This window comes from Prionailurus viverrinus, chromosome C2 (genome assembly GCF_022837055.1).
Source record: "Prionailurus viverrinus isolate Anna chromosome C2, UM_Priviv_1.0, whole genome shotgun sequence".
NCBI lineage: Eukaryota > Metazoa > Chordata > Mammalia > Carnivora > Felidae > Prionailurus > Prionailurus viverrinus.
In genome coordinates, this window is record NC_062569.1 from 100,868,965 (window position 1) to 100,894,130 (window position 25,166).

General features: G+C 36.8%; 1 protein-coding gene across 5 annotated transcripts in view; it reads left to right on the forward strand.

The window, feature by feature from the left end:
• The window catches only part of SLC9C1 (solute carrier family 9 member C1), a 107,918-nt gene that overhangs the window by 9,166 nt on the left and 73,586 nt on the right, over positions 1–25,166 (forward strand). For 3 of the 5 annotated variants that reach the window (XR_007155435.1, XM_047873933.1, XM_047873934.1), the window contains exons 2-7: positions 9,297–9,543; positions 10,673–10,773; positions 13,287–13,415; positions 15,690–15,855; positions 18,836–18,961; positions 23,378–23,539. Coding sequence is in view for 4 of the 5 variants with exons in the window: in XM_047873933.1 (XP_047729889.1) it covers positions 9,393–9,543; positions 10,673–10,773; positions 13,287–13,415; positions 15,690–15,855; positions 18,836–18,961; positions 23,378–23,539 (835 nt within the window). In the remaining variant the exon portion in view is untranslated. Of the gene's footprint in view, positions 1–9,296; positions 9,544–10,672; positions 10,774–13,286; positions 13,416–15,689; positions 15,856–18,835; positions 18,962–23,377; positions 23,540–25,166 lie in introns of those variants that run through there. The other 2 variants (XM_047873935.1, XM_047873937.1) reach the window with 2 other exon arrangements.

Consider the following 25,166-nt stretch of genomic DNA (forward strand, 5'->3'; position numbering starts at 1 on the left):
TGTTTACCTCATATACCTTTGTTCTATATTGGGTATACTGGGGGCTTTGCCCCACCCTTTCTATACCTATTTACCTAATCTTGTTTACCCAAACTTGGGTGTGAGCATCCTGTGGCTTTGTAATTCTTTATGCCTTGTTAACCCATCAGTGTAGGCCCAGGGAATTCCTAAACTTATTCCCCACAGTGTAGTACTGGGTTCAAGAGTAGAATCCAGTGATACATCCTTTATATATAACACACAGTGCTCATCCCAACACGTGCCCTCAATGCCCATCTCCCAGTTAGCTCATCCCCCTGCCAACCTCCCATCTAGCAAACCTCAGCTTCTTGGTATTTAAGAGTCTCTTATGGTTTGCCTCCCTCTCTGTTTTTATCTTAGTTTTCCTTCCCTTCCCCCATGTTCATCTCATTTGTTTCTTAAATTCCACATATGAGTGAAGTCATATGATATTTGTCTTTCTCTGACTGACTTATTTCACTTAGCATAACACCCTCTGGTTCCATCCACATAGTTGCAAATGGCAAGATTTCATTCCCTTTGATTGCCAAGTAATATTCCATTGCACATATATACCACATCTTCTTTATCCATTCACCCATCAATGGACATTTGGGCTCTTTCCATACTTTGGCTATGGTTGATAGTGCTGCTATAAACATGGGGGTGCATGTGTCTTTTCGAAATAGCATACCTGTATCCCTTGGATAAATACCTAGTAGTGCGATTGCTGGGTTGTAGGGTAGCTCTATTTTTAACTTTTTGAGGAAACTTCATACTGTTTTCCAGAGTGGCTGCACCAGTTTGCATTACCACCAACAGTGCAAAAGTGTTCCTCTTTCTCCACATCCTTGCCAACATCTTTGTTTCCTGTGTTGTTAATTTTATCCATTCAGACTGGTGTGAGATGGTATCTTGTGGTTTTGATTTGTATTTCCCTGATGATGAGTGATGTTGAACATGTTTTCATCTGTATGTTAGCCATTTGGATGTCTTCTTTTGAAAAATGTCTATTCATGTCTTCTACACATTTCACTTGATTTGTATTTTTGGGTGTTGAGCTTGATAAGTTCTTTATAGATTTTGGGTACTAACCCTTTATCTGATATGTCATTTGAAAATATCTTCTCCCATTCTGCTGGTTGCCTTTTAGTTTTGCTGACTGTTTCCTTCACTGTGCAGAAGCTTTTTATCTTGATGAGGTCCCAATAGTTTATTTTTGCTTTTATTTCCTTTGCCTCCAGAGTCATGTCTAGTAAAAAGTTGCTGCAGCTAAGGTCAAAGAGGTTGCTGCCTGTTTTCTTCTGTAGGATTTTGATTGTGTTTTGTCTCACATTTAGGTCTTTCATCTATTTTGAATTTATTTTTGTGTATGGTGTATGAAAGTGGTCCCAGTTCATTCTTCTGCATGTCACTGTCCAGTTTTCCCAATGCAATTTGCTAAAGAGACTATCTTTTTTCCATTGGATACTGTATCCTGCTTTGTCAAAGATTAGTTGGCTATATAATTGTGGGTATATCTCTGCATTCTCAGTTCTGTTGCATTGATCTGAGTGTCTGTTTTTGTGCCAGTATCATACTGTCTTGATGATTACAGCTTTGTAAAAGAGCTTGAAATCTGGAATTGTGATGCCTCTAGCTCTGGTTTTCTTTTTCAAGATTGCTTTGCCTATTTGGGGTCTTTCCTGCTTCCATACAAATTTTAGAATTGTTTTCTCTAGCTCTGTAAAGAGTGCTGGTGTTATTTTGATAGGAATTGTATTGAATATGTAGATTGCTTTGGATAGTATCGATATTTTAACAATATTTGTTCTTCCAATCCATGAGCATGGAATGTTTTTCCATTTGTGTGTGTGTCCTCTTCAATTTCTTTCATGCATGTTCTATAATTTTCAGTGTACAGATATTTTACCTCTTTGGTTAGGTTTATTCCTTGATATCTTACAGTTTTTGGTGTAATTGTAAAGGAGATTGATTCCTTGATTTCTCTTTCTGATTCTTCATTGTTGGTGTATAGAAATGCAATTGGTTTCTGTACATTGATTTTATATCCTGTGATTTTGTCAAATTCACATATCAGTTGTAGCCATTTTTTGATGGAGTCTTTTGGGTTTTCCAAGTATAGTATCATGTCATCTGTGAAGAGTGAAAGTTTGACTTCTCCATTGCTAATTTGGATGTTTTATTTCTCTTTGTCTGATCACTGAGGCTAGGACTTCTAGTACTATGTTGAACAACAGTGGTGAGAGTGAACATCCCTGTCGTGCTCCTGACTTTAGTAGGAAAGCTCTCAGGTTTTCCTCATTGAGGATGAGATTAGCTGTGGGTATTTCATATATGGCCTTTATGATGTTGAGGTATGTTCCTTCTATCCCTACTTTCTTTAAGGTTTTTATAAAGAAAGGATGCTGTATTTTGTCAAATGCTCCTTTCTTTTATTAATGTGGTGTATCATGTTCATTGGTTTGTATATACTGAACAAGCCCTGCAGCCCAGGAATAAATCCCACTTGATCATGGTGAATAATTATTTTAGTGTACTATTGAATTTGATTTGTTAGTATCTTGTTGAGAATCTTTGCATCCAGGTTCATCAGGGATATTGACCTGTAATTCTTCTTTTTAGTGGGGTCTCTGTCTGGTTTTGAAATCTAGGTATTTCTGGCTTCATAAAATGTGTTTGGAAGCTTTCCTTACATTTCTACCTTTTGGAACAGTTTGAGAAGAATAGGTATTAATTCTTCTTTAAGTGTCTGGTAGAATTCCCCCATGGAAACCATCTGGCCCAGGGCTCTTATTTGTTGGGAGATTTTATGATAACTGATTCAATTTCTTTGTTGGTTATGGGTCTGTTCAAATTTTCTATTTTTCCTGTTTCAGTTTCGGTAGTGTGTGAGTTTCTAGGAATTTGTCCATTTCTTGCAGATTATCCAGTTTGTTGGCATATAATTTTTCATAGTACAGTAAAACCTTGGATTGCAAGTAACTTGTTCTGTGAGTGTTCCACAAGATGAGCAAATATTTCTAATAAATTTTAACTTGTTAAAAAAGCAATGTCTTACAATATAAATAGTATGTGATGCTGAACATCACATGATAACAGCTGAACCAATGTTTCTTTTCTCTCTTTCTCTGCGGGATTGTGGATCGTCTCCTATGCTCAGAGGCTTGGTATCAGGCCGTGGTGTTTGGCAGCAGTCAGCGTTTTTTCAGAATATTGGAAGGTGCCCACAACTGGCACTGGTGTATTTTTTGTTACTTCAAAGCACCTATGGACAGTCCTTTGCTTTTCCATACAAGTTAAGCTTAGGAATGCTTTGCCTCATTTTAGGTCAGGTTGCCCGCAGATGTATACCTTTTTGTCTGCTGCCTTATTGACAACTACATTAAATACAGTATATAACAAGAATTTGTTAATACTGTACTGTAGTCAACATTTGTACGAGCATATACAATGGCCCCCATGCAGAAAAGTGTTGACAAGAAAGGCAGTAAGAAGAAGGAGATGATTATAGTGGAAGTTAAGGAGGGAATTGTTGAGAAGTATGAATGAGGTATGCAAGTGGCCATAATTGCAAGATTTTATAAGAAGTCTACGTCTGCATCTTGCCTACAAGAGGAGAAGGAGAAAAAGGCAGAGGAATCCCCTCACTTCAAATGAGATTAGGAAGATGTATAAAATATGGGAGACAGTGCAAAATTTTGGAGAAAAGCATCACCCAAATAAGGCTGTAGCAGTGTGAGCAATGAATCTGTTTAACAACAATGCAGTATCACATTTCCACGAAATTGTTAAAAGAAGGCAAAAACAAGTGTTATTGGATAGGTTTCTTGTTAAAGTTGCACAAAAAGAAAAAGATTCCATTGAGCCAGTAGATAGCAGTGATTCCTTTAGTGATAGTGAAAGTCGTCCTATACACCATCCCTCCTCTCTCTTGTCTCTCACACCAGCCACGAAGGTTTTCAAAGGTAAGTGCAGGTTAATTTATTTGCTTTCTATTTTTATTTTTTTATTATTTTGTATTACAGTATTTAACCATTTTTATATGAATATTTTTGGATTGTGGAATGAAATCTGAGTTTCCATAATTTATTATGGGGAAATTCGCTTTGATATACAAGTGCTTTGGATTACAAACATATTTCCAGAATGAATTCTGCTCGCAAACCAAGGTTTTACAATATTCTGTTATAATTGTATTTCTGTGGTGTTGGTTGTGATTTCTCCTCTTTCATTCGTGATTTTATCTATTTGAGTCCTCTCTCTCTCTCTCTCTTTTTTTTTTTTTTTGAGAAGTCTGGCTAGGGGGTTATCAATTTTGTTTATTCTTTCAAGAAACAGTTCTTAGTTTCATTGATCTGTTCTACTGGTTTTTTTAATTATTATTCTATATCGTTTATTTCTGCTCTAATCGTTATTATTTCCCTTCTGCTGGTTTTGGGCTTTATTTGCTGTTCATTTTCTAGCTCCTTTAGGTATAAGATTAGGTTGTGTATTTGGGACCTTTCTATCTTTCTTGCTCTTGAGATAGGCCTGAATTGCAATGTATTTTCCTCTCAGGACTGCTTTTTCTGCCTCCCAAAGGGTTCAGACTGTCGTGTTTTCATTTTCATTTGCTTCCATGTATTTTTAAATTTCTTCTACAGTTTCCTGGTTAACCTATTCATTCTTTAGTAGGATGTTCTTTAATCTCCATGTATTGGAGGGTTTTCCACATTTTTTCTTCTGGTTCATTTCAAGTTTCATAGCATTGTGATCTGAAAATATACATGGTATGATCGTGATTTTTTTGTACTTGTTTGGGGATGATTTGTGAACCGGTATGTGATCTATTCTGGAGAATGTTCCATGTGTACTCGAGAAGAATGTGTATTCCACTGCTTTAGGATGAAATGTTCTGAATAGATATGTTAAGTCCATCTGGTCCAGTGTGTCATTCAAAGCCATTGTTTCCTTGTTGACTTTCTGCTTACATGATCTTTCCATTGCTGTAAGTGGAGCATTTAAATCTCCTACCAGAGGCACCTGGTGGCTCAGTCAGTTGTGTCCAATTCGTGGTTTCAGCTCAGGTCATGATCTCACAGTTTATGACTTTGAGCCCAGTGTAGGGCTCTGAGCTGACAGTGCAGAGCCTGCTTGAGATTCTCTCTGTCTCCCTCTCTCCCTGCCCCTGGTTGTGCTCTCTCTCTCTCTCTCAAAATAAGTCAATAAACTTTTTTAAAAAGTAAAATAAAGGGGCGCCTGGGTGGCGCAGTCGGTTAAGCGTCCAACTTCAGCCAGGTCACGATCTCGCGGTCCAGGAGTTCGAGCCCCGCGTGGGGCTCTGGGCTGATGGCTCAGAGCCTGGAGCCTGTTTCCAATTCTGTGTCTCCCTCTCTCTCTGCCCCTCCCCCGTTCATGCTCTGTCTCTCTCTGTCCCAAAAATAAATAAACGTTGAAAAAAAAAATTTAAAAAAATAAAATAAAATAAAATAAAATAAAATAAAATAAAATAAAATAAATAAAATAAAAAAGTAAAATAAAGTCTCTTACTATTATGGTATTATTATCACTGAGTTTCTTTGTTTGTTATTAATTAATTGATTCATATATTTGGGTTCTTCAAGTTAGGGCCATAAATATTTACAATTGTTAGGTCTTTTTAATGGATAGGCTCTCTAATTATGACATAATGCCCTTCCTCATCTCTTATTAAAGTCTTTCTTTTAAAATCTCGTTTGTCTGATATGCATATGGCTACTCCAGCTTTCTTTTGACCTCCAAGAGCATGATAGTTTGCCCTCCATCCCCTCATTTTCAACCTACAGTTGTCTTTAGGTCTAAAATGAGTCTCTTGTAGACAGAACATAAATAGATCTTGTTTTTTTATCCACTCTGATACCCTATGTCTTTTGATTGGAGCATTTAATTCATTTACATTCAGAGTGGTTATTGAACAATATGAATTTATTGCCATTGTGTTACCTGTAGAGTTGATGTTTCTGGTGATGTTGTCTGATCCTTTGTAGTTTTTGTTGCCTTGGTCTTTGTTTTTTGGGTTTTTTTTTTCCTTTACACTCAGAGTCTCCCAGAAAATTTCTTATTTTAGTGGTTTAGTGGTCATGAACTCCTCCAGTTTTTGTTTGTCTGGGAAACTCTTTATTTCTCCTTCTATTCTGAATGACTGCATTGCTAGATAAAGAATTTTTGGCTGCATATTTTTCCCATTCAACACATTGAAAATTTCCTGCCACTCCTCTCTGGTCTCCCAAATTTCAGTGGACAGGTTTGCTGCTAACCTTATGTGTCTACCCTTGTAAGGTTAAGAACCTTTTGTCCCTAGCAGCTTTCAGAATTCTCTTTATCTTTGTATTTTGCAAGTTACACTATGATATGTTATGGTATTGAGCTGTTTTTGTTGGTTTTGGGGAGAGTGCTTCTTGGACTTGTATGTATGTTTCCTTCCCCAGATTAGGGAAGTTCTCAGCTATAATTGGTTCAAATAAACCTTCTGCTCCTTTTTCTTGTTCTTCTTCTGGGACTCCTATGATACAGATATTGTTTTATTTCATGGAATCACTTAGTTCTCTGATATAATAATTTCCTTTCCCTCTTTTTTTTCAGCTTAATATTTTCCATAATTTTATCTTCTCTTTTACCTATTCTCTCCTCTGCTTTTTCAATCCTTGTTGCCCCGTATCCAGTTTGTTTTGCATCTCAGTAATAGTATTTTTTATTTCATCTTGATGAGTTTGTAAGTCTTTGATCTCTGCAATAAGTGTTTCTCTGGTGTCTTCTATGCTTTTTTCAAGTCCAGCTAGTAGTCTTATGAATGTTGTTCTAAATCATTTTCAGATAAATTGCTTATATCTGTTTTGATCAAGTCCCTGTCTGTGATTTCTTCTTGACCTTTCTTTCTTTTTTATTTTTACTTTTTGCAGAGAGAGACAGAGACAGAGAGAGAGAGTGAACACTAGTGGGGGAGGAGCAGACAGAGAGGGAGACAGATAATCCCAAGCAGGCTCTATGCTGTCATCAGGGTAGATCCCAATGCAGGGCTCCAAGTCATAAACTATGAGATCATGACCTGAGCCAAAATCAAGAGTCAGATACCCAACTGGCTGAGTCACACAGGCACCCCACTTCTTGACCTTTCTTTTGGGGAGAATTCTTCTGTCTTATCATTTTGGCTAAGTTTCTGTCTTTTCCATGTTTTAAAAGCTCATTGTGTCCTACACCTGAGAATACTGCTATATTAAAAAGGGCTTATACGCTGTCCAAGGCCTGAAACTTCAAGAAGTGTTTCTGGTGTATGCTATGTGCATTGTGCTATTGTATTTTGGCTGTTTTTTCCCTCTTGTCAGTCCTCTGCAGAAGTCCTTCTTGCTTGAAATGGTTGTGTGTTTGGACCTTTAATTAGGTGTGCTTTGATTTGTTTGTTGAAGTAACCCTGGAAAAAGTGGAGGGGAGGGGAACCTGATCCAAAAAAAAAAAGAGTAAAGAAAAGGAAACAAAAACCAAACAGAGAATAAAAAGACTATAAGGCTGTTTCCAAAGAAAAACAAAGGAGGGAAAAAATAAGAAAATAAAAAAATAAGTAAAAAGAAAAGAAAAAAAAAAGCCTGATCCAAAAAAAGAGAAAAGTAAATGAAACAAAACAAAACAAAACAAACAGAAAGGAACTATGAGCCTGATTCCAAAAGAAAAAAAGAAGAAGAAAGAAACAAAAAAAGCCTGTAGGTGTCATTTTGATGCCCTGGATTTCCAGTGCACTTGGTGCATTGGGGATGTTGGCTGTGCTGGTCTTCTGGAGGAGAGGTCCACTGCTTTGGCTTAGAGTCAGTCTTGCCCCAGTAAATAAGCAGTTGCCAGGAACGTAGGGTAGGGTTTGGTGTCAGCGGTCCTGCCTCCACTGGACACTGCTGTTGCTCTCTGAAGTCCCATTGTGTTGGTGTTGGGGGAGGAATGGTGCCACCCCAATCTCTCAGCCCCAGACCAGGAAGCTCACACACCCACCATTCAGGCAGCTCTCACAGAATAATGAGGACAGTCAACTCTCCCTGCACCACAGCTCTCCTGAGTTTTATCTTTGGTGCGTGGCTGGGATTCAAAACCCAAGGTCCTAAAGGACCTGGTACCACGTGGATCTGCTCCTCTCCTCCAGAGTAGAGCCTCTCCACACTAAGTGAAGTCCTCTGTCCCTGAGAAACAGTCCCACGCCTGCAGTGTATGGCATCTATGGTGTAGCACCACTAAAAGCAGCAAAGGCTACATTCCCTCTGGGTGCACCTCTGTCCCCCAGCAATGAAAGGCCTTTTGCTGGCACCTGTAGGGCCTTTTGTCCTTAGGTGGCAATAAATCCTCTTCCAAAAGTATTCCCAGTGTGACCCATAGATCACTGCACCACAGTATGCACCCCAGGGCCAGCTCCCTCCTCCCCAGGAGTGAGAGCCACAGCTCCAGTCTGGAGAAAGTTGCACAACTCCAAAATCTTAGAGTTTGAGCTCCAAACATTGTTTGCAAAAAAAACACAAAAAACAAACAAAAACAAAAACTGGGACAGTCAGTACTTCTCACTCCCCCAGTCCATGGTCCAGAGAGGTTTTCATTCTGTATGAACTCAGTGCAGCACTTTCTTAACCCCTCTCTCTTTCTCTCCCTTTTGTCTTTCCATAGAAAGGGTTTCATCCCCTCCAAGGCACCATCGTTTTTCTCTTCCCCAATTCACTTTCATGCACCTCACACCTGCCAAGCTGTCTCCCTCTCAACTGTGGACATCCTTCTGTCACTCTGAAGATCTATTTCCTTGGTTTTCAAAGTGATCTGATCTCAATACAGCTGTGTTTGAGAAAAAAGGAAAGCCTGGGGTCCCCCCTACTTCTCTGCCATCTTAAGTTCTCCAGAGATCAGAATATTCTGACCCCATCCCACTTCCCACTTTGGAATAGCTGCCAGGACATGCTTCCAGAGGCTCAGATAAGTTGAGGGTAAACCCCTCAGTTGTCCATACCCAGAACTAAGTAACCTGCACCATTTGGTAGTCCCATTGACTGATTAGATGAAAACCGCTTTTAGTCAGTTGGGTAGATTCAGGGTGAATAACAGCTGAATAGTGCTTTGCATTTGGAGTGAACACAGGATGACACTGGCTAGTCTCTATCACTTGGAGTTGTACCTTTTCTATCATCTTTAAAATGAAAGCATCATAGAAAGGGAAAGCTTTCTTAAATTTGGTGAACCCTAAGATATCACTAGAAATAATTAAGGAGAAATCTGAGCTTCTTTCTTCTTCTTCTTCCTCTTTTTTTTTTCCTAAGAAAAACCAAGAAGGCCAATTGTACAATCCTATGATCCTGTGAAGGCTTTGCCAAGTCATAAGAGCTGAAATCAGATGGTTTGTGAGAAACAACAAAATGGATTTGAATTCCAGTGTGTCTAATATCACTTTTCTTACCAAAACGGTTTCCAGCACATGGTTGGGTTTTCTCAGAATTACATTTATGACTAGTTCTGAAGATCTCCCTGAAATCATTCTAATACTGTCTTTGATCTGCACAGTTGGAGGTAGGTGTAACTATTTCTTTGAGTTTGTTCTATGGATATATCTTGTAAATGTCGCCATATAGAATTGAGGACAGTAGCAGTAATAGAATATTAGAATTTTGTTCCTAAATTTATACTTTTAACCCAAGATTACCAACCAAATGAATCCAATGATAATCTGTCCCTGAGAAGAGACATGCAGAGTCTGATTCATTGTCTTCATCCTCTTTGGGTTCAAAGTATTCATGTCTTTTTACTTGGTAGGTCATGGTTAGATTTAAATGATTGAAAGAATTGAAGCAGATAATCAAAAACTCAAGGGTTGGTGTATTTTTCTTGTTATCTGCTTTATCATAAACTATTCACATATTAAAGCTAGTCGTGTACTGCTTTGTTCACTTGAACAAAGAATTTTTGGGTCTTCTGAATGTGTCAGTTACTTTTTAAGCACTTGGTAGGGTGTCCCACAGGTTTTGTTCAAATGATAAATTATGTCTAGCCCTTATGAGAAGAAAAGAATACTATAGAAATCAAAAGATTTCTTTTTTTTTTTTTGCATTCTTTGACTGATTAGAAATTATATTACAAAACAGTGGAAAAAAGAAAACATTAAGCTGAAGGAAATGCGATGATATTCTTTATTGTACTTTGATGGAAATTCATTATAGGCTGCCTAATGCATAGTAGATAACCAGTAATAGGAAGCTAGTTTTTCTCATTGGGCAAATTATTATACCTAGTTCCTCATTGTTATTTTGAAAATCATCCAGGAGATTTCATTAAACTTTAATTATTTATTAACCTCTTGCTGCAGGATTGCTGAAGAAACTAATATCTGATTTATAACATGTAAAAAAAATTGCTATAAGTATTTAGTAATAACCCAAGAGCCAGTGATTGCTAGCAATATTTACTAAAGATTCTAAGGAAATGAGATATTTCATACAAGAGGTAAATACAGAATCCAGCAGATTAGCAATTACACTGATTCAGTGTGCTTAAGTATGAGAGAGGGTTTTAATTACTGGAATTAAATAAGTAAAAAGTGGAACAGTATTTCATTGTCCTCAGCATTAAGAAAGTATATCAAATTAAAGTTCTGTAAGTGTCATATTTCATTGCCTTTCAGTAAAAATGTATTTTTCTGCAGCATTTTTGAACCTGCACTTAAAAGACTTTCCAATTCCTCTCCCTGTGATATTATTTTTAATTGGATGCAGTTTTGAAATATTAAGTTTTACATCTGACAAGGTGTGTATAGTAAATATTTTATGTTATGCCTCAGATTCATACAAATTCAAAGATGGAATTTTAAGGAAATTTGTAAAAAATACTTGCCAATTCACTGTTCTGCCAGTTGATAGGTGCTTGTGATATGGATACTATCAGATCAGATATGTGAAAAAAGGAACCAGGCATGGAAGAGCTGAGATCCAGCTAAACACAGTCAAAACAGAGCCATGGTCTGGAAGGGGGTGGACAGCTCAGAGAATGAGTACACATACAGCTACTGAGAGTGTGAGCAGCTAATGAGAGTTTAAGCAGAATTCAAAAGTTTAGACAAGAATTGGTACATAAGATAGAAGAGCAGAGAGGGGGTGCCTGGGTGGCTCAGTTGGTTAAGTGTCCGACTTTGGCTCAGGTTACAAATCTTGTGACTTGTGGGTTCGAGCTCTGTGTTGGGCTCTGTGCTGACAGCTCAGAGCCTGGAGCCTGCTTTCGATTCTGTCTCCCTCTCTTTCTGCCCCTCCCCTGCTCATGCCCTGTCTCTGTCTCTGTCTCTCTCTCTCTCAAAAATAAATAAAAACATTAAAAAAAAATTTTAAAAAGAAGAAGAAGAGGAAGAAGAAGAAGAAGTCCAGAGAGATTAAGCTGCTAGTACAGATCTCTTGTAGCAAGATAATTCTGACATTGAACCAATCTATTGCTTTAGTTAGGAATATTTTACAAGATTCCTATTACAATAGAGGTAGTCTTTAAGTGTGTATGGCTTACAAGATTTCAAGAAACAGATGTTGGACCACTTACCTGGAGTTGGAAGTAAGGAGGAAGGCAAACTGTAGATATAGTCATGGCAGCTGCAGTGTTACAAAAAGTTGAGAACTGGAATCAGGTAGAGGAGAGAGACTATCTTACAATAAGGGACGTAGAATGCATTATTGACACATTAAATAGTTCTCTAGCCTCGGGGTTGGCAGCAAACTTTTTCTATAGAAGACCATCTAGTAAATATTTTAGATTATACAGGCCATATGAGCTCTGTCACAATTACTCAACTCTGCCATTATAATTCGAAAGCAACTGTAGACAATATGTAAGAAGTGGCATGGCTGTGCTCCAGTAAGACTTTACAAAAACAGGCATTGAGTCGGATTTGGCCCAGGGCCATAATTTTCCATCACCTGCTCTAGTCAATCAGAACATGAATGAGAACAAACAAACAGGACATGTGATATTAACAAACATTATGGAAAACATGTATTCATATAAGAGCCAGAAGTATCCTTACTTCATTTGTTATGAGCACATTATTGCTATGAACATGTTATGTAACCGTACGATTTTGACTTATATGCAATATTAAGTACTTCTATAAACTTTTATATTTATCAGTAACCTTTTAGAAGAAGAGAACATAAGTCAAGAACTGTGAAGGGCCTAAGATTTTACTCTGCCTGCAAGTAATAAGTTAGCCTGTCACAGTTTCATGGTCGTGGCAAAAGACAAGGGACTTCTGGGCCCGAGACAAAGGACTTTAGTACTGACAGTAATAGCAGAAACCAGACTACCAGCATCTTCTTGGGCCTGTTCCATGAGCCCCGGGAGCCGCAGGGAGAAGCCAAGAGGGTCCAGTGAAACCCACATACACAATGGATTGCATTGTAAGAGAAGAAACCTTAGTTTAAAGAACTTGGATATTTTGTGATGGGCAGTAAGCTCATCCTACCTCTTGCCCTAGAGAGAGACACTATCTTTATTGCACTGTACAATATAGTAAACCAATTCTTTTCTCTAGAAGGAGACACTTGGCTCTCTCTTCCAAAGCTGTTAGCCATACAAATATTTTTGAAAGATAGTCTGGAAGAAAAGCAATCAATGCCTCCACTCATAAGATATGGGGAAACATGAGAGACCCAGGCAGAATCATCTCCCAAAGGGAAAGATATCACCTCACACAGCAAATAATCAGTGTTTCCTTAATAAACAAATGTTGAGTGGATGCCCATAAGAGGATTTATCAACTAAATATTTTATGACAAACACCATTAATTAATCATTTCATTAACAGCATAACTTCTGAGTTTTTATTCCTACTATTCTTCCATGCACATTTTCCATATAAGCCATGGTTAATTATTTGTAGTTTCTGAAATGCGATATGATTGTTTATTCATTTGTACACATCGTGCATGATAATCCATCTACCTGAAACCTGTCTTCCTCTTGTATGCCTGAAAATCTCCTACACATTCTTTTGTACCCATATCAATGTACTTTCTATAGCCGCTATTTAAAAAATAAAATGGGCATGGGGATGTGCATTAACGTTCCTCTGTTACTGGTAATAATCTGATGGAAAATTATGAAAATGCAGTAGAGTTAAGACTTTAGCACCTATTACATTGTGATATATCTTTTTCTCTTTTGCTAGAGAGAGGAATCTCTATTGCTCTCTCTAATAGGAGATGCTAACTCCATTAGCATGTGTTGTATGCTAATAGGAGGATGGATAAGTGAGAAATGATGTATTTTTATATTATTAGGTGCAAAGATACACAGATGCCATACAATGGATGAGTCCAAAATTATTTTTCAATATATTTACACCAATAATTATCTTTAACGTTGCATTCGACATGGATGTTTACATGCTCCAAAAGTTATTTTGGCAGGTAAGAAGTAATCCTTTCCAATAATATCATTCACTCATGAACTACTATATGTTATCTATGCTCCGAATTTTTAAAATTTTGCTCTAAATTATAAAACAAAGAAGACAAGGAAAAAGTACGAAGTGTGGGAGAAGTAAATTTAGCTTTATATTTTAGTGAATAAACCATATCTTAGTGACTGGCCAGCATATTGAGGGGTCAGGAAAAAAAAATTACAGAGGAAAAAAAAGTAATTCTGAGAATCTGATTTGCAGGGCTTAATGCCAGTTATAATTTTAACTCTGAGATGCTATTAGAGAGCTATTATGAAAACATTTGGTCCAGTTTTTTAATTATTTTTGATAAAAGTCTTTTTTAAAATACCCACCTTCTAAAACTTCTCTTACTCACATGAACAAAAACAGAGAATACTCATAGAAACAGCTATAACTTTAAATCACAAACCATTATGTTATCCTAATCATGTGATATTTGAACCCCATCAAGGAAAAAGCTTGAAGAAAAAATACTCCAAATCTTAAGCAGGGTATACATTCCTTCCAAAGTAATTAAAACAGCTTTGGAAATATAAGGCCATTACCTAAATTACATTAGAAGCAAAACTATTAAAATAAGCTACACTTTCTATACATATACATATATATTGCTTTTTTTATTTAATATTGGTAGTAAGAGCATTTTTCCACATCGTTACAAAATTTTTATAATTTTTAAAAATTTTTTAGTTGAGATATAATTGACATACAACATTATATTGGTTTCAGGTATACAACATAATGATTTGATACTTGTATTTTGAAATGATCACCGGGGTGCCTGGGTGGCTCAGTCAGTTAAGCGTCTGACTTCAGCTTAGGTCATGATCTCACGGTTCTTGAGTTCAAGCCCCACATCGGGCTCTGTGCTGACAGCTCAGAGCCTGGAGCCTGCTTCAGATTCTGTGTCTCCCTCTCTCTCTGGTCCTTCCCCTCTTGAGCTCTGTCTCTCTCTCTGTCTCTCAAAAATAAATAAACATTAAAAAAAATTTTGAAATGATCACCAAAATAAATCTAGTTAACATCCATCACCACAGTATTTTAAAAAATTTTTATCATAATTTTAAGATCTACTCTCTTAACAACTTTTAAATATACAGTACAGTATTATTCACTACAGTCACCATGCTGTACATTGAATCCCATGACTTATTTATTTTACAATTGGAAGATTGTACCTTTTGACCCCCTTCATCTCTTTTTCCAACCTCCTGAGTCCTCACTTCTGCCTATTGACAATCTGTTCTTTGTATCAATGAGCTCAGGGTTTGTTGTTGTTGTTGTTGTTGTTGTTGTTGTTGTTGTTTTAAGATTCCACATATAAGTTAGGTCATATGACATTTGTCTTTTTCTATCTGACTTATCTCATGTAGCATAATGCCTTCAGGTTTCATCTATGCTGTCCCAAATAGCAAGATTTCCTTCTATTTTATGATTAAGTAATATCCCATTGCATATATAATACATTTTCTTTATCCACTCATCTACAGATAGACACTTAGGTTGCTTCCATGTCTTATTATTGCAAATAAGTATTGTAAATAGTGTAAGTTCACATTATTGTAAATAATGTTACAATGAACACAGAGGTGCAGTTCTGAATTCTTATAGGTAGCTTCAGGCACAGTCACATTTTTCCAAGACCATCTGGCAATGAAATCTTACTACATAGCTGCCACTGATAGAATAAAAGAAAGTAGAAGGCAATGGTGGGAAGGCAGAAGGCCATGTTCCAGTTCTAGAATAATAGAATTTTTCTTCCCATCCTTTCTATAGTCCTCTGCCAATTCTCTACATTCTTTCTATTTTATTTTCTCCTCCTTTTCCTCTTTTGTAACTTCTTTGTAAACTTGTGTTCTTTTTCTCTCTGTTAATAGGCTAGGTTTCAGTTTTATGCATAGTTAAATGTGTATATATAAGTGTGAGTATATATGGTGTGTATGCATATACATTTACACATACATATTTATATTCAATGACCTTATCAAGAAATTTAAAAGTTCCCTTTTAATTATATGCTATTTCTTACAAGTGCTGTGTCATAGGTCCTAAGAATCTCATTGCAATATTTGCCTCTTATTTCCAGACTTGCAAGCACATATTTGTTAAATAAGATAATTTAAAATTTCCCTTTGATGGATTCAGTGTGATTCTGTATCTCTAATAATCCTGATAATCTGCTTTTCAAAATAGGATAAAAAGGCAATCTGATTTTTCTATACATAAAATTTCTTTGCAGATAATTTTAATTACAATTCCTGGCTTTTTAATGAATTATACATTAATTCTTTGGTATCTGGCATCTGTGAATAAATTACTTTTGAAAACCACTCCATGGTTATTATTTGCAACTATCCTCATGAGTTCAGATCCCATGCTGACTGCAGCTGCTATAAGAGACCTTGGTAAGTATATGTTTTCCTCTTTTTCTACACTTAAAATATCATATTCTGCATTTAATGTGTCTAGTGTTAAGATCTTTTGCTCACTGTAGCTTCTCACTATATGAAATGAGGTTATGGGCATTGGGAATTAAGCATAGAGATTCAGGTTGCTGATGCTTAGAACAAAATGAAATGCTAGTGATGGGCTTACCTAGTATATATATTTTTAAAATCTTTCATCCCCTTGTGGAATAAGACAGGGGATTATTTGGAATCCTTGACTTTATACATGCTTCTACCTTAAACCAAAAGTTCTGAGGGTGAACAATTTGCATATACATTGTGATGACATTTCTATTGTCAAATACTGTTTTTCCTTTGAAAATACTTTAATTAGGATAATGCCGTCTGTAAAAAAACAAAAAACAAAAAAATTTGGAGTCATCACCATTAAGACCAAAAAATGCAGAAAGTCAAAAACAGTAAAGTCACTAATCTTACAGTGTTTTCAGAGTGTAGTATTTTAGGAGAAATAAATCTATATTTAAAATTAAGTACCAAGTCAGGGTGCCTGGGTGGCTCAGTCAGTTAATCCTCGGACTGTGGCCTCAGTCATGATCTCGCTGTTCCCAAGTTCCAGCCCCATGTCAGGCTCTGTGCTGACAGCTCAGAGCCTGGAACCCTGTATCTCAGACTCTTTATCTACCTTTTTGCCCGTCCCCCACTCACACTCTGTCTCTCTCTCTCAAAAATAAATAAACATTAAACATTTTTTAAATAAATAAAGTACCAAGTTGATGTAACACACGCACGCACACACACACACACACACACACACACACACACACACTTCTCATTTTATGACCATTATAGGGGGAGAAGCTACTGGAGGGAAGTAGAAATAGAATAGAGGAAACACATCAATCTACCTAAATGAATAAAGGAAAGCCAATTCTCAAATCAAAGAGATTAAGATTGTGAGGTAAGAGTTTTGGTGCCTGGGTGGCTTGATCGGTTAAGCGTCAGACTTCGGCTCAGGTCATAATCTCAAAGTTGGCCAGGCTCTGTGCTGACAGTTCAGAGCCTGGAGCCTGCCTCGGATTCTGTGTCTCCCTCTTTTTCTCCCCCTCCCCCACTCATGCTCTGTTTCTGTCTCTCTCTCAAGAATAAATAAACATTAAACAAAATGGTTTAATTAAAAAAGAAAAACAGAAAGGAGAGGAGGCCCCAGCGTCTATCCCCCAGCCCTGCCTCTATGGGACTCTGTCAGTGCCCGCCCCTTTTCCACTCACAGGACTTAGTGAAGTTTTGTGCTACCTGACAGCATTACATACTTCTTTCAACTTTATAATCTTGTAATCTAGTTAGTAATCCAGTGATTGCCTGGCCTATCATTGTTGAATGTAAATTATTGGGTTATCTTCCAAAGTTATGCTCATACGTTTTGGCCATCTTGCCGTGACTTTTGGAATATTGTTTTTCTCCTCACTTTGTAGTTTTTAAAAAAATAAAAATAAAGTATTTTTCTCTTGGCAACATTTTTGCCTGCGTTGACAAAGCAAGATTTTTATATTTGTTTTCTTTTACTCCCACACACCTACAAAATCTGCCTATGCTTATGAGTGCATGAGTACCTTCACACCGTCTTGAGCTTTCGATGGTCTGTTGACTCTTATGCCCCCATGTCAGTTGTGTATTTTCACATATTTACAATTTGTTATAGTTCTATTTTCCAAGTTGGAATAGTTATATAACAGTACCAGTTAGTTTTTTCTCAGTTAAGAACAACTCTGAGTTTCAACAACTGAGTAAGAAAAAACACAGTGGCTTCAAACAACAGTTATTTGTTATTTTTCGTGAGTCTGGCAGTTGTGATGATACGGCCTGGGCTCACTAATGAATCTACAGTCAGATGGAAGATCATCCAGGGGCTAAGTGATCTAGAATGGACCCTTGGAGAAATCTACCTTTCTTCCACATATTTTCACAATCCTCCAGTAGCACAGCCAGGGGACATTATAGTGGTGGTGGCAGAGGTACCCAAGATAGGAAGCAAAAAATCCTTCCCAAGCCTCTGCTTGCATCAAGTCTCATAACAGAACAGACTGGATCTCTTAGAGGAGAGAAACTGTAGTTTTACAGGAAAGGGCATGGATGCATAATGAGGTGAAGAATTAGACCATCAGTGCACTTCCCCTCCACAAGAACACACTGCCTTGACTTGACTTGTCTTGCAACAGCACACTTAGTGTGTTAGGTTGTGATCATAGAATGGTTGGGTCATGAAATAACATTTCCTTCCTACAGACATCTAGAAAGTCATTAAAGATGCTCAAAGTTACAGTTTTGCCGCTACAGGCATATTTAATAGAGAAAAATGATCATTGATCGCTAAACTTGGAGTATCACCACAAGTGGAGGGAAATTAGGATAGGAGTACATAATATGAGGGTGCTTTCCATTTCATAGAGCTTAATCTCTAAAACCTTTGACAGGAATGTATGGAAAAGTCAGAGAATTTCTAATCATAGTGAGATTATCTTGACAACTGCATGAATACTTTGCTTAGGCACCATGTTATAAAGCTTGGCTTATGAATTTCCTTTATCCCTCTGTCATTGTTCCTTATCTTGCCTTAAATATATAATGTGTATTTATATTGACTAAATCACCAAATTAAAAAAATAATGAACTTCATGTTTTCATCTGGGCTTTAAAACAAGCAATAACAGCTCTAGCTTATTATCTTAGTTAAATAAACCATACTCAACCACAATAAATTTGGTTCCTAATTATGGAAGTCTAGACTTAACTTAAAGTTGATATATAATTAAATTTCCTTGAAGGGAGTTTTCAAATATGACTAAAGTCTATTTAAGTATATGGGAAAAGTATGTGATATAAATCTATAGATAAGAATATACTTCTACTTGCTAATAAAAGTTTAATCTTTAATATTGATGATTTTCTTTAGTGAAACAAAATATTTTCTTTTCCATAGGTCTTTCTAGAAGCCTCACCAATTTAATTAATGGAGAAAGTCTGATGACCTCTATAATGTCTTTGATTATGTTTAATAGTATTGAAGATATTAATGGCAACCTACAAAAGGGGAACAATTCATTAGGTAAGGACCTATTTTTTCCCTAAATTTCTTAAAATTAGAATCTTGTATTTTCTAAAAGCTGATATGGATATTGTAATCTTCTACCATAATTTATGCTTGTACAAATATAATCATGAGCATTAGTATAATGATTTACCCTTTACAAAGCACTACCACATATCTCTTATTTAATATTTGTTGTGGTTTTATTGTGAGACTCGGTTGAGACTTTTCATGAGGACGCTTATAGGGGAAGCATTCTACAGACCTAGGCTGACTCCAAATGCTCAACAACAAGAACATGAGAGATGTTGTTTTCTATGAGTTGAAGATGAACTCGGAAGACAAGCTAGGCAGTGCACCTGCTGGTGGTGAGAGGGATACAGCCATTGCCCTTGGCTTCACTGGGGCAACATGGAAAGCTGTCAGCTTAAAGAGCAAGTATGAGTGACATGGCCATCTTCAGGGCTTGAGAACAGGGCTTTAAGCAGAGAGATTGCAAGGCCTTCATGAGTTCATTTACCACATTCAGAAAACCCTGAACCTAAGTATCGTTGATTACTTTATCATATGTCTGTGTATTTTATATATATAATGAATGATACATGCACACTATGATGAATGATTATAAAATATACAGATGTGTAATTATCACTCAGGACAAGAAATATAGTGTCACCAGCAATCCCAGAACCATCTTATATGCCCCTCCCTGATCAAAACCCCATACCCTCTTCCTGCAACAGTGGTTCTCAGAGGATAGTCACTACCTTGGGCAGGGCGGCGGGAGAGGGTGTCCACAGGACCCTTTAAGGATGTCTATGAAGTCACATATTTTCAAAATAATATTAAGAAGTTATTTACTTTTTTTAGTGTGCTGCTATTTGCACCGATTTTGGAAAAGTGATGATTAGAGGCTCCTGGAGAAAATTCTTGACGTATACTATTCCACTCACTGGATGTCTTTTGTGCCCTGAGGCCTTCTGTGGCATTATCTCATTTCACCCTTCTATCGTCCTGAAAAAAGAGCATTTAAGGGGTGCTTCCAGACTACATTCTAGTGCATCAAAGGGGTCTTTAAGATGACAAATAATATGTTATATTGGAGCCAGATCCTTCTACTACCCCCTTTCCCCAGCAATTAAGTATATCTCAAATTACTTTTCTAATCACTCAGGAAGAGGAAGTTTTAGCTCTATGTAGTGGCTTTCATGGTCCCTGGAAACTACCTCGCTGTTGGGCAGCCAATGTTCCTGTTTACCTCTCTTCTGACCCATCTTTGCCTTACATCTTTATAGTCAATGCCTAAAACTAAGAATTAAAGATTAGTTTTTCTGAAGAACACACATTCTAAGGATCATCACCCCTCTCATGTCTTCCTCAAGGGAGCTCGTCCACATGGTGGACAGTTACTCTAGTTGGGCATCAGGAGAACCCACCTTTAGCCTTGCTCTATATCCAGTTAGCTTACCCAGGCCATGGCAACTTGGAACATCTGTGGTGAACCTGGAAACCCAATTTAGCACAGGAAGGTACATCTGCTTTAAGTGCTTCATATATTCCATCTGTGGTATGTGAGAAAGTCTAACCACCATAGACATTCAACCTCTTCCAAAATCCAGACCACACAAGCAAGTGATACAATATGTCACTCAGAGAGTTTTTACCATAAGACCTCCTGCACATAGGGCTTTCCTGAAGAAGACCAGGGTGAGCAACACAGAGAGGTCTATGTTCAGAAACATCTTAAAAACTCAAGGACCACTCTTGGGGGAAACCGAAAAATGCAGAGAGGTATCATCATATGCGCTGGTTGGAAGGATCCATGCCCAGGCCCAAACTTGGTCCAATATTCTACTAAGCTCCATTTAAGATAGTAAATATTGACCACAGAATGTCAGAGAACCTTATCAGAGTTGACATCTATAGTGTAATCGAGAGAACATTTTTTATATTCACTGGCAAGTCAAAAGAATATAGGGGGGTACTGATATGGAAATTCATTCATTAACCCATTCATTCATTCATTAATACAACAATTATTTATTGATATGTACTATGTGACAGTTACTATTCTAGGCCTTAGTGCTTCAACCATGAACATAATAGTCCCTGCTTTCACAGAGTTTGCTTCATAATTTTGATAATAATTAATGGAATAGAATTTTGTGTTTAGGTTTCAGAGGAGCAAATACTATAAGTAGTCACTCTACAATAATAAAAACTCTGCTGAAGGAGGAAGAGAACAGTGACCTTATCCCCTCAGCCCTTAGGAGTTTCTCTGAATTTTTAACAGCTTTGAAAGAAAACTTTCCTTTAAGAAAAAAGATGTATGACAAGATTTGCTGATATTTCATTTATACCAATTGACACAATAGCGAATCAATAATTTTTGGATAACTCAGATAATAATTATTACCTTTAAAAACTCATGCAATTATTTAAACAGTGTTGCTCTGTCTTTTGAAGTTAGCGCATATTTCATAAAGAGAAAAATTAAGAAGAGTTACTGTACTTAGAGGTCTGTCTTTTCCAATTTGCATGTTAGGAGTTTAAAAAAGTTGTAAGAAATATTGGATTTGCTTTGAGGTTTTTCCCAGTCTAATAATTCCATTCAGTAAATATTTTCCTGATTAGAAACTATTTTCCTTTCTTAAAAAAGAAACTGGGGTGCTTGGGTGGCTCAGTCAGTCATCTGACTTCAGCTCAGGTCATGATCTCACAGGTAGGTTCCTGAGTTCAAGCCATGCTTCAGGCTCTGTGTTGACAGCTCAGAGCCTAGAGCCTGCTTCAGATTCTGTGTCTCCATCGCTCTCTTCCCCTCCCCCACTCACACTCTGTCTGTCTCTCTTTCTCTCTCTCAGAAATAAACATTAAAAAGAGAAGAAGAAAGCAACTTTCTTCTTTTTTGTTTATTTATTTTATTTTGAGAGAGAGTGTGAGCATGTACCTGCATGCCTGTGGGTGCAAGTGGGGGAGGGGCAGAGAGAGAGGGAAACAAATAATCCCAAGCAGGATCCAAGCTGTCAGCACAGAACCTGACATGGGGCTCGAACTCTTGAACCATGAGATCATGACCTGAGCCCAAATCAAAAGTCGGACACTTAACTGACCGAATCACCCAGGCACCTCAAAAAAGAAAGCAACCTTCAAATTGGGTCTTCTAACTCCCATTCCCTGCATCCTTCTGAAACCAGAGTCAACCTCCATTCTTCGTTTCAGTTGCAGGAGATACTAGACTCCCCAGATTGCCATTATGGGTAACCCCATGCCTTGAACAGGTATGACCTAGAAGGCCACTCCTGAAACTCCCCTTCCACGTTCATACTATCCCTACAGATGCTACATCTTTCCACTTAGCAGACCTAGAAACATGGGCACAGGACTAGGTAAGAAGGAATCTAAATTGTCTCAGCACTCTGAGCAGTGTCCTCTCCCACAGTGGACGTTTATAAATGGGACTCATAAAAGATTTTTTTCTCTTTCATTTTGCCACCTCAGAACACAGTTCAAGATTTACTTATTCTCAAATTTAGTCTCGCTTTTTGTTGTGGTTGTTCTCTTTTCTGTTGGCCATTCTTTGTTTTCATTTCGTTCTTGCTCTCCACCTATTCTGTTGTAGTTGACGCTTCTGCTTTCCTGACCCCAGAACCTGCTTTTATCTGTGATTCAAATTCTATTCCTCTGTTCCTCACCCTGTAAAAGTGGGGGGATTTCCTCACCCACTGGCATGCCTGATTCCAGCAACCAAGGCCATCAAGGGCTTAGGCTTCCTGTTTTCCTGGGAAGGACGTCATAACGATTGTGGAAACAAATTTGGCAAAATATGACAATATCAGTAAAGGAGCAACTATTCTTTAGTGCAAATTCCACTTCTGGAGCCTAAGGAAGTAATCAGAGAAGTACAAAAAACCATGTGCAGAAATATACACAATATACGATGCAGCATTTTATCAGGGAAAAAACTGGAAGCAAATGAAATACTCAACAATAAGGAACCAATCAGTTGCTTTGACAAGCCACAACAATACAGGAGATTCACTAAGCTGGGACCCAGAGGCATTCCTTTTCTGTATTTCCTGTGTGTATCATGTTAGATATAGAATATAAGTTCCAAGAGTTTGGGGACTTTCTACTTCTTATTCATTACTGTATCTCCAAAATTTATTACACTGTTTGGCACTGAATAAATGTATATTTCTTACTGGGGATCGAAAGAAGCTCTTTAATGAAACTGACTGAATTTTGCCAACTTGTATGGCTCTCAGCGTTTGAATAGAAACTCTTTCAATGTAGGAATAAGAAAATGCCATACATCTACCCCAATGGCTAGTTTTAAAGATAGGAACAAAAAGAAAAGTTGACCCAGATTATCACTTAAAATTAAGATCAAGTAAGCTCTATTAACTATTTTCTGTTTGTTCCCCTTTCTTTCAGTTTTTGACATCCTATTTGAACTTTGGTCTTATTTTCTAGCAAGTTTCTTGTTTGGAATTCTGAGTTCAAAACTGATCCAATTGTGGATGGCTACTGTTTTTGGTGATGATGTCAATCACATAAGTCTCAGCTTGTCAATTCTGTACCTCATCTTTTTTATTTGTAAGTCTGGGGCCTATGCCTAAAATTAAATGACACAAAAAAACTCAATACAAAGATACGGGAAGATACATACCAGGCAAAGTCGGTAAAATAAACCATTCAATTTATCTGGAGGAATGTTTTTTTAAAATAACCTATCAGAAGAGATAAAAATATTAGTATCTATACAACAGAAATCAATGTGTCAAGATATATAAAATAAATGCCCTTATAAAAGACAAAGGAATTTGACAAAATCACAATTTCAATGAGATACTTTATCATGCCTTTCCCAGATAATTTCATAACCAATTGAACAAAAAATAATTATGGCTATAAAAAGATATAAATAAACACTTAAGTGTTTGGTTTATAAGATATACAGTCTTATCTCCCCAAACCAAATACATATCCTTTACATACATACCTGTAGACCATTTACAGAAATGAACTAGACTCAAAGAGCATTTTAATAAAATCCCAAATATTGTTCAATCACAATGCAATTATAATTTACTAATTACAAAAGGAGGGTCTTTAAAAATAGTCATTCTAACAGCCTGAAATTAAATATACTTTTCTGGACAGCTTTTAGATCAAAAAGGAAATCAAAATAGAAGTTTCATATCAAGTAAGTCTAAATATTAGAAAATCTATCAATATTATTAATCCCTTTGCCACCATTTCTTCCTCACAGGAGTATGGTAGTTATTAATCATTCATCATACTATTGTTTTCTGATGCAGCCTCAGAATCTCATTCAACCCTGCTCTTCAAGACAGCCCTGCAAAGGACTTGGAGTTAGCATGTGCAGTAAATATAGTAAAACCTTGGTTTGTGAACATAATTCTTTCCAGAAACGTGCTTGTAATCCACAGCACTTTGTTTATCAAAGTGAATTTCAAGAACCATTCGCCCAGTTGTAATCACATGGTGTTTGGTGTCACATACTACTTGTATGGAAAGACATCACTTGTTTATCAAGTTAAAATTTCTTAGAAATGTTTGCTCATTTTGTGGAACACTCACAGAACAAGTTATTCACAATCCAAGGTTTTACTCTAATACCTAGTTATCTAGTTACCAACTTATACTGTGCACTTTCATTTACATTTAGGAGTAAAACAGTTGCCTATTCTCATATTGATGATTTAAAGTAGCTCTGGAAGCTTTAGCTAATGCAATAAGAAAAAAAAAAGACATTTATCCATAATTTTAAAAGAGAAAATGATTTCATTAGTGACAACATTTTAAATTACATAGAAAACTCAAAAGAATTAATTAGTAAACTAAGCCCAAAAGGCTTTTTAATAGCTTGATATAAGATAAATATACAAAAAAATTGTGTTCTTATAAGCCAGCAGTAGTTAGTTAGAAAATATAATGAAAATTTGATACTCGTTACATTGGCAAAAAGTTATAAAATATAAAAGAATAAACTTAACAAGTTTGAGTCTAAACATGGAAAATTATAAGAGTTTACTGAGAAATATAAAATTGGAATAAACTGAAACAGAGAAAATCTTTTTAGAATTACTAGACTAACAAGAGTCATTATTTTCATGTCTGAGGAAGGAAAGGTAGAATATAGGATCTTGAGGCTTCCTAACTAATCAGGAGATTAAAGCCAATTATAACCAAGTGAGTT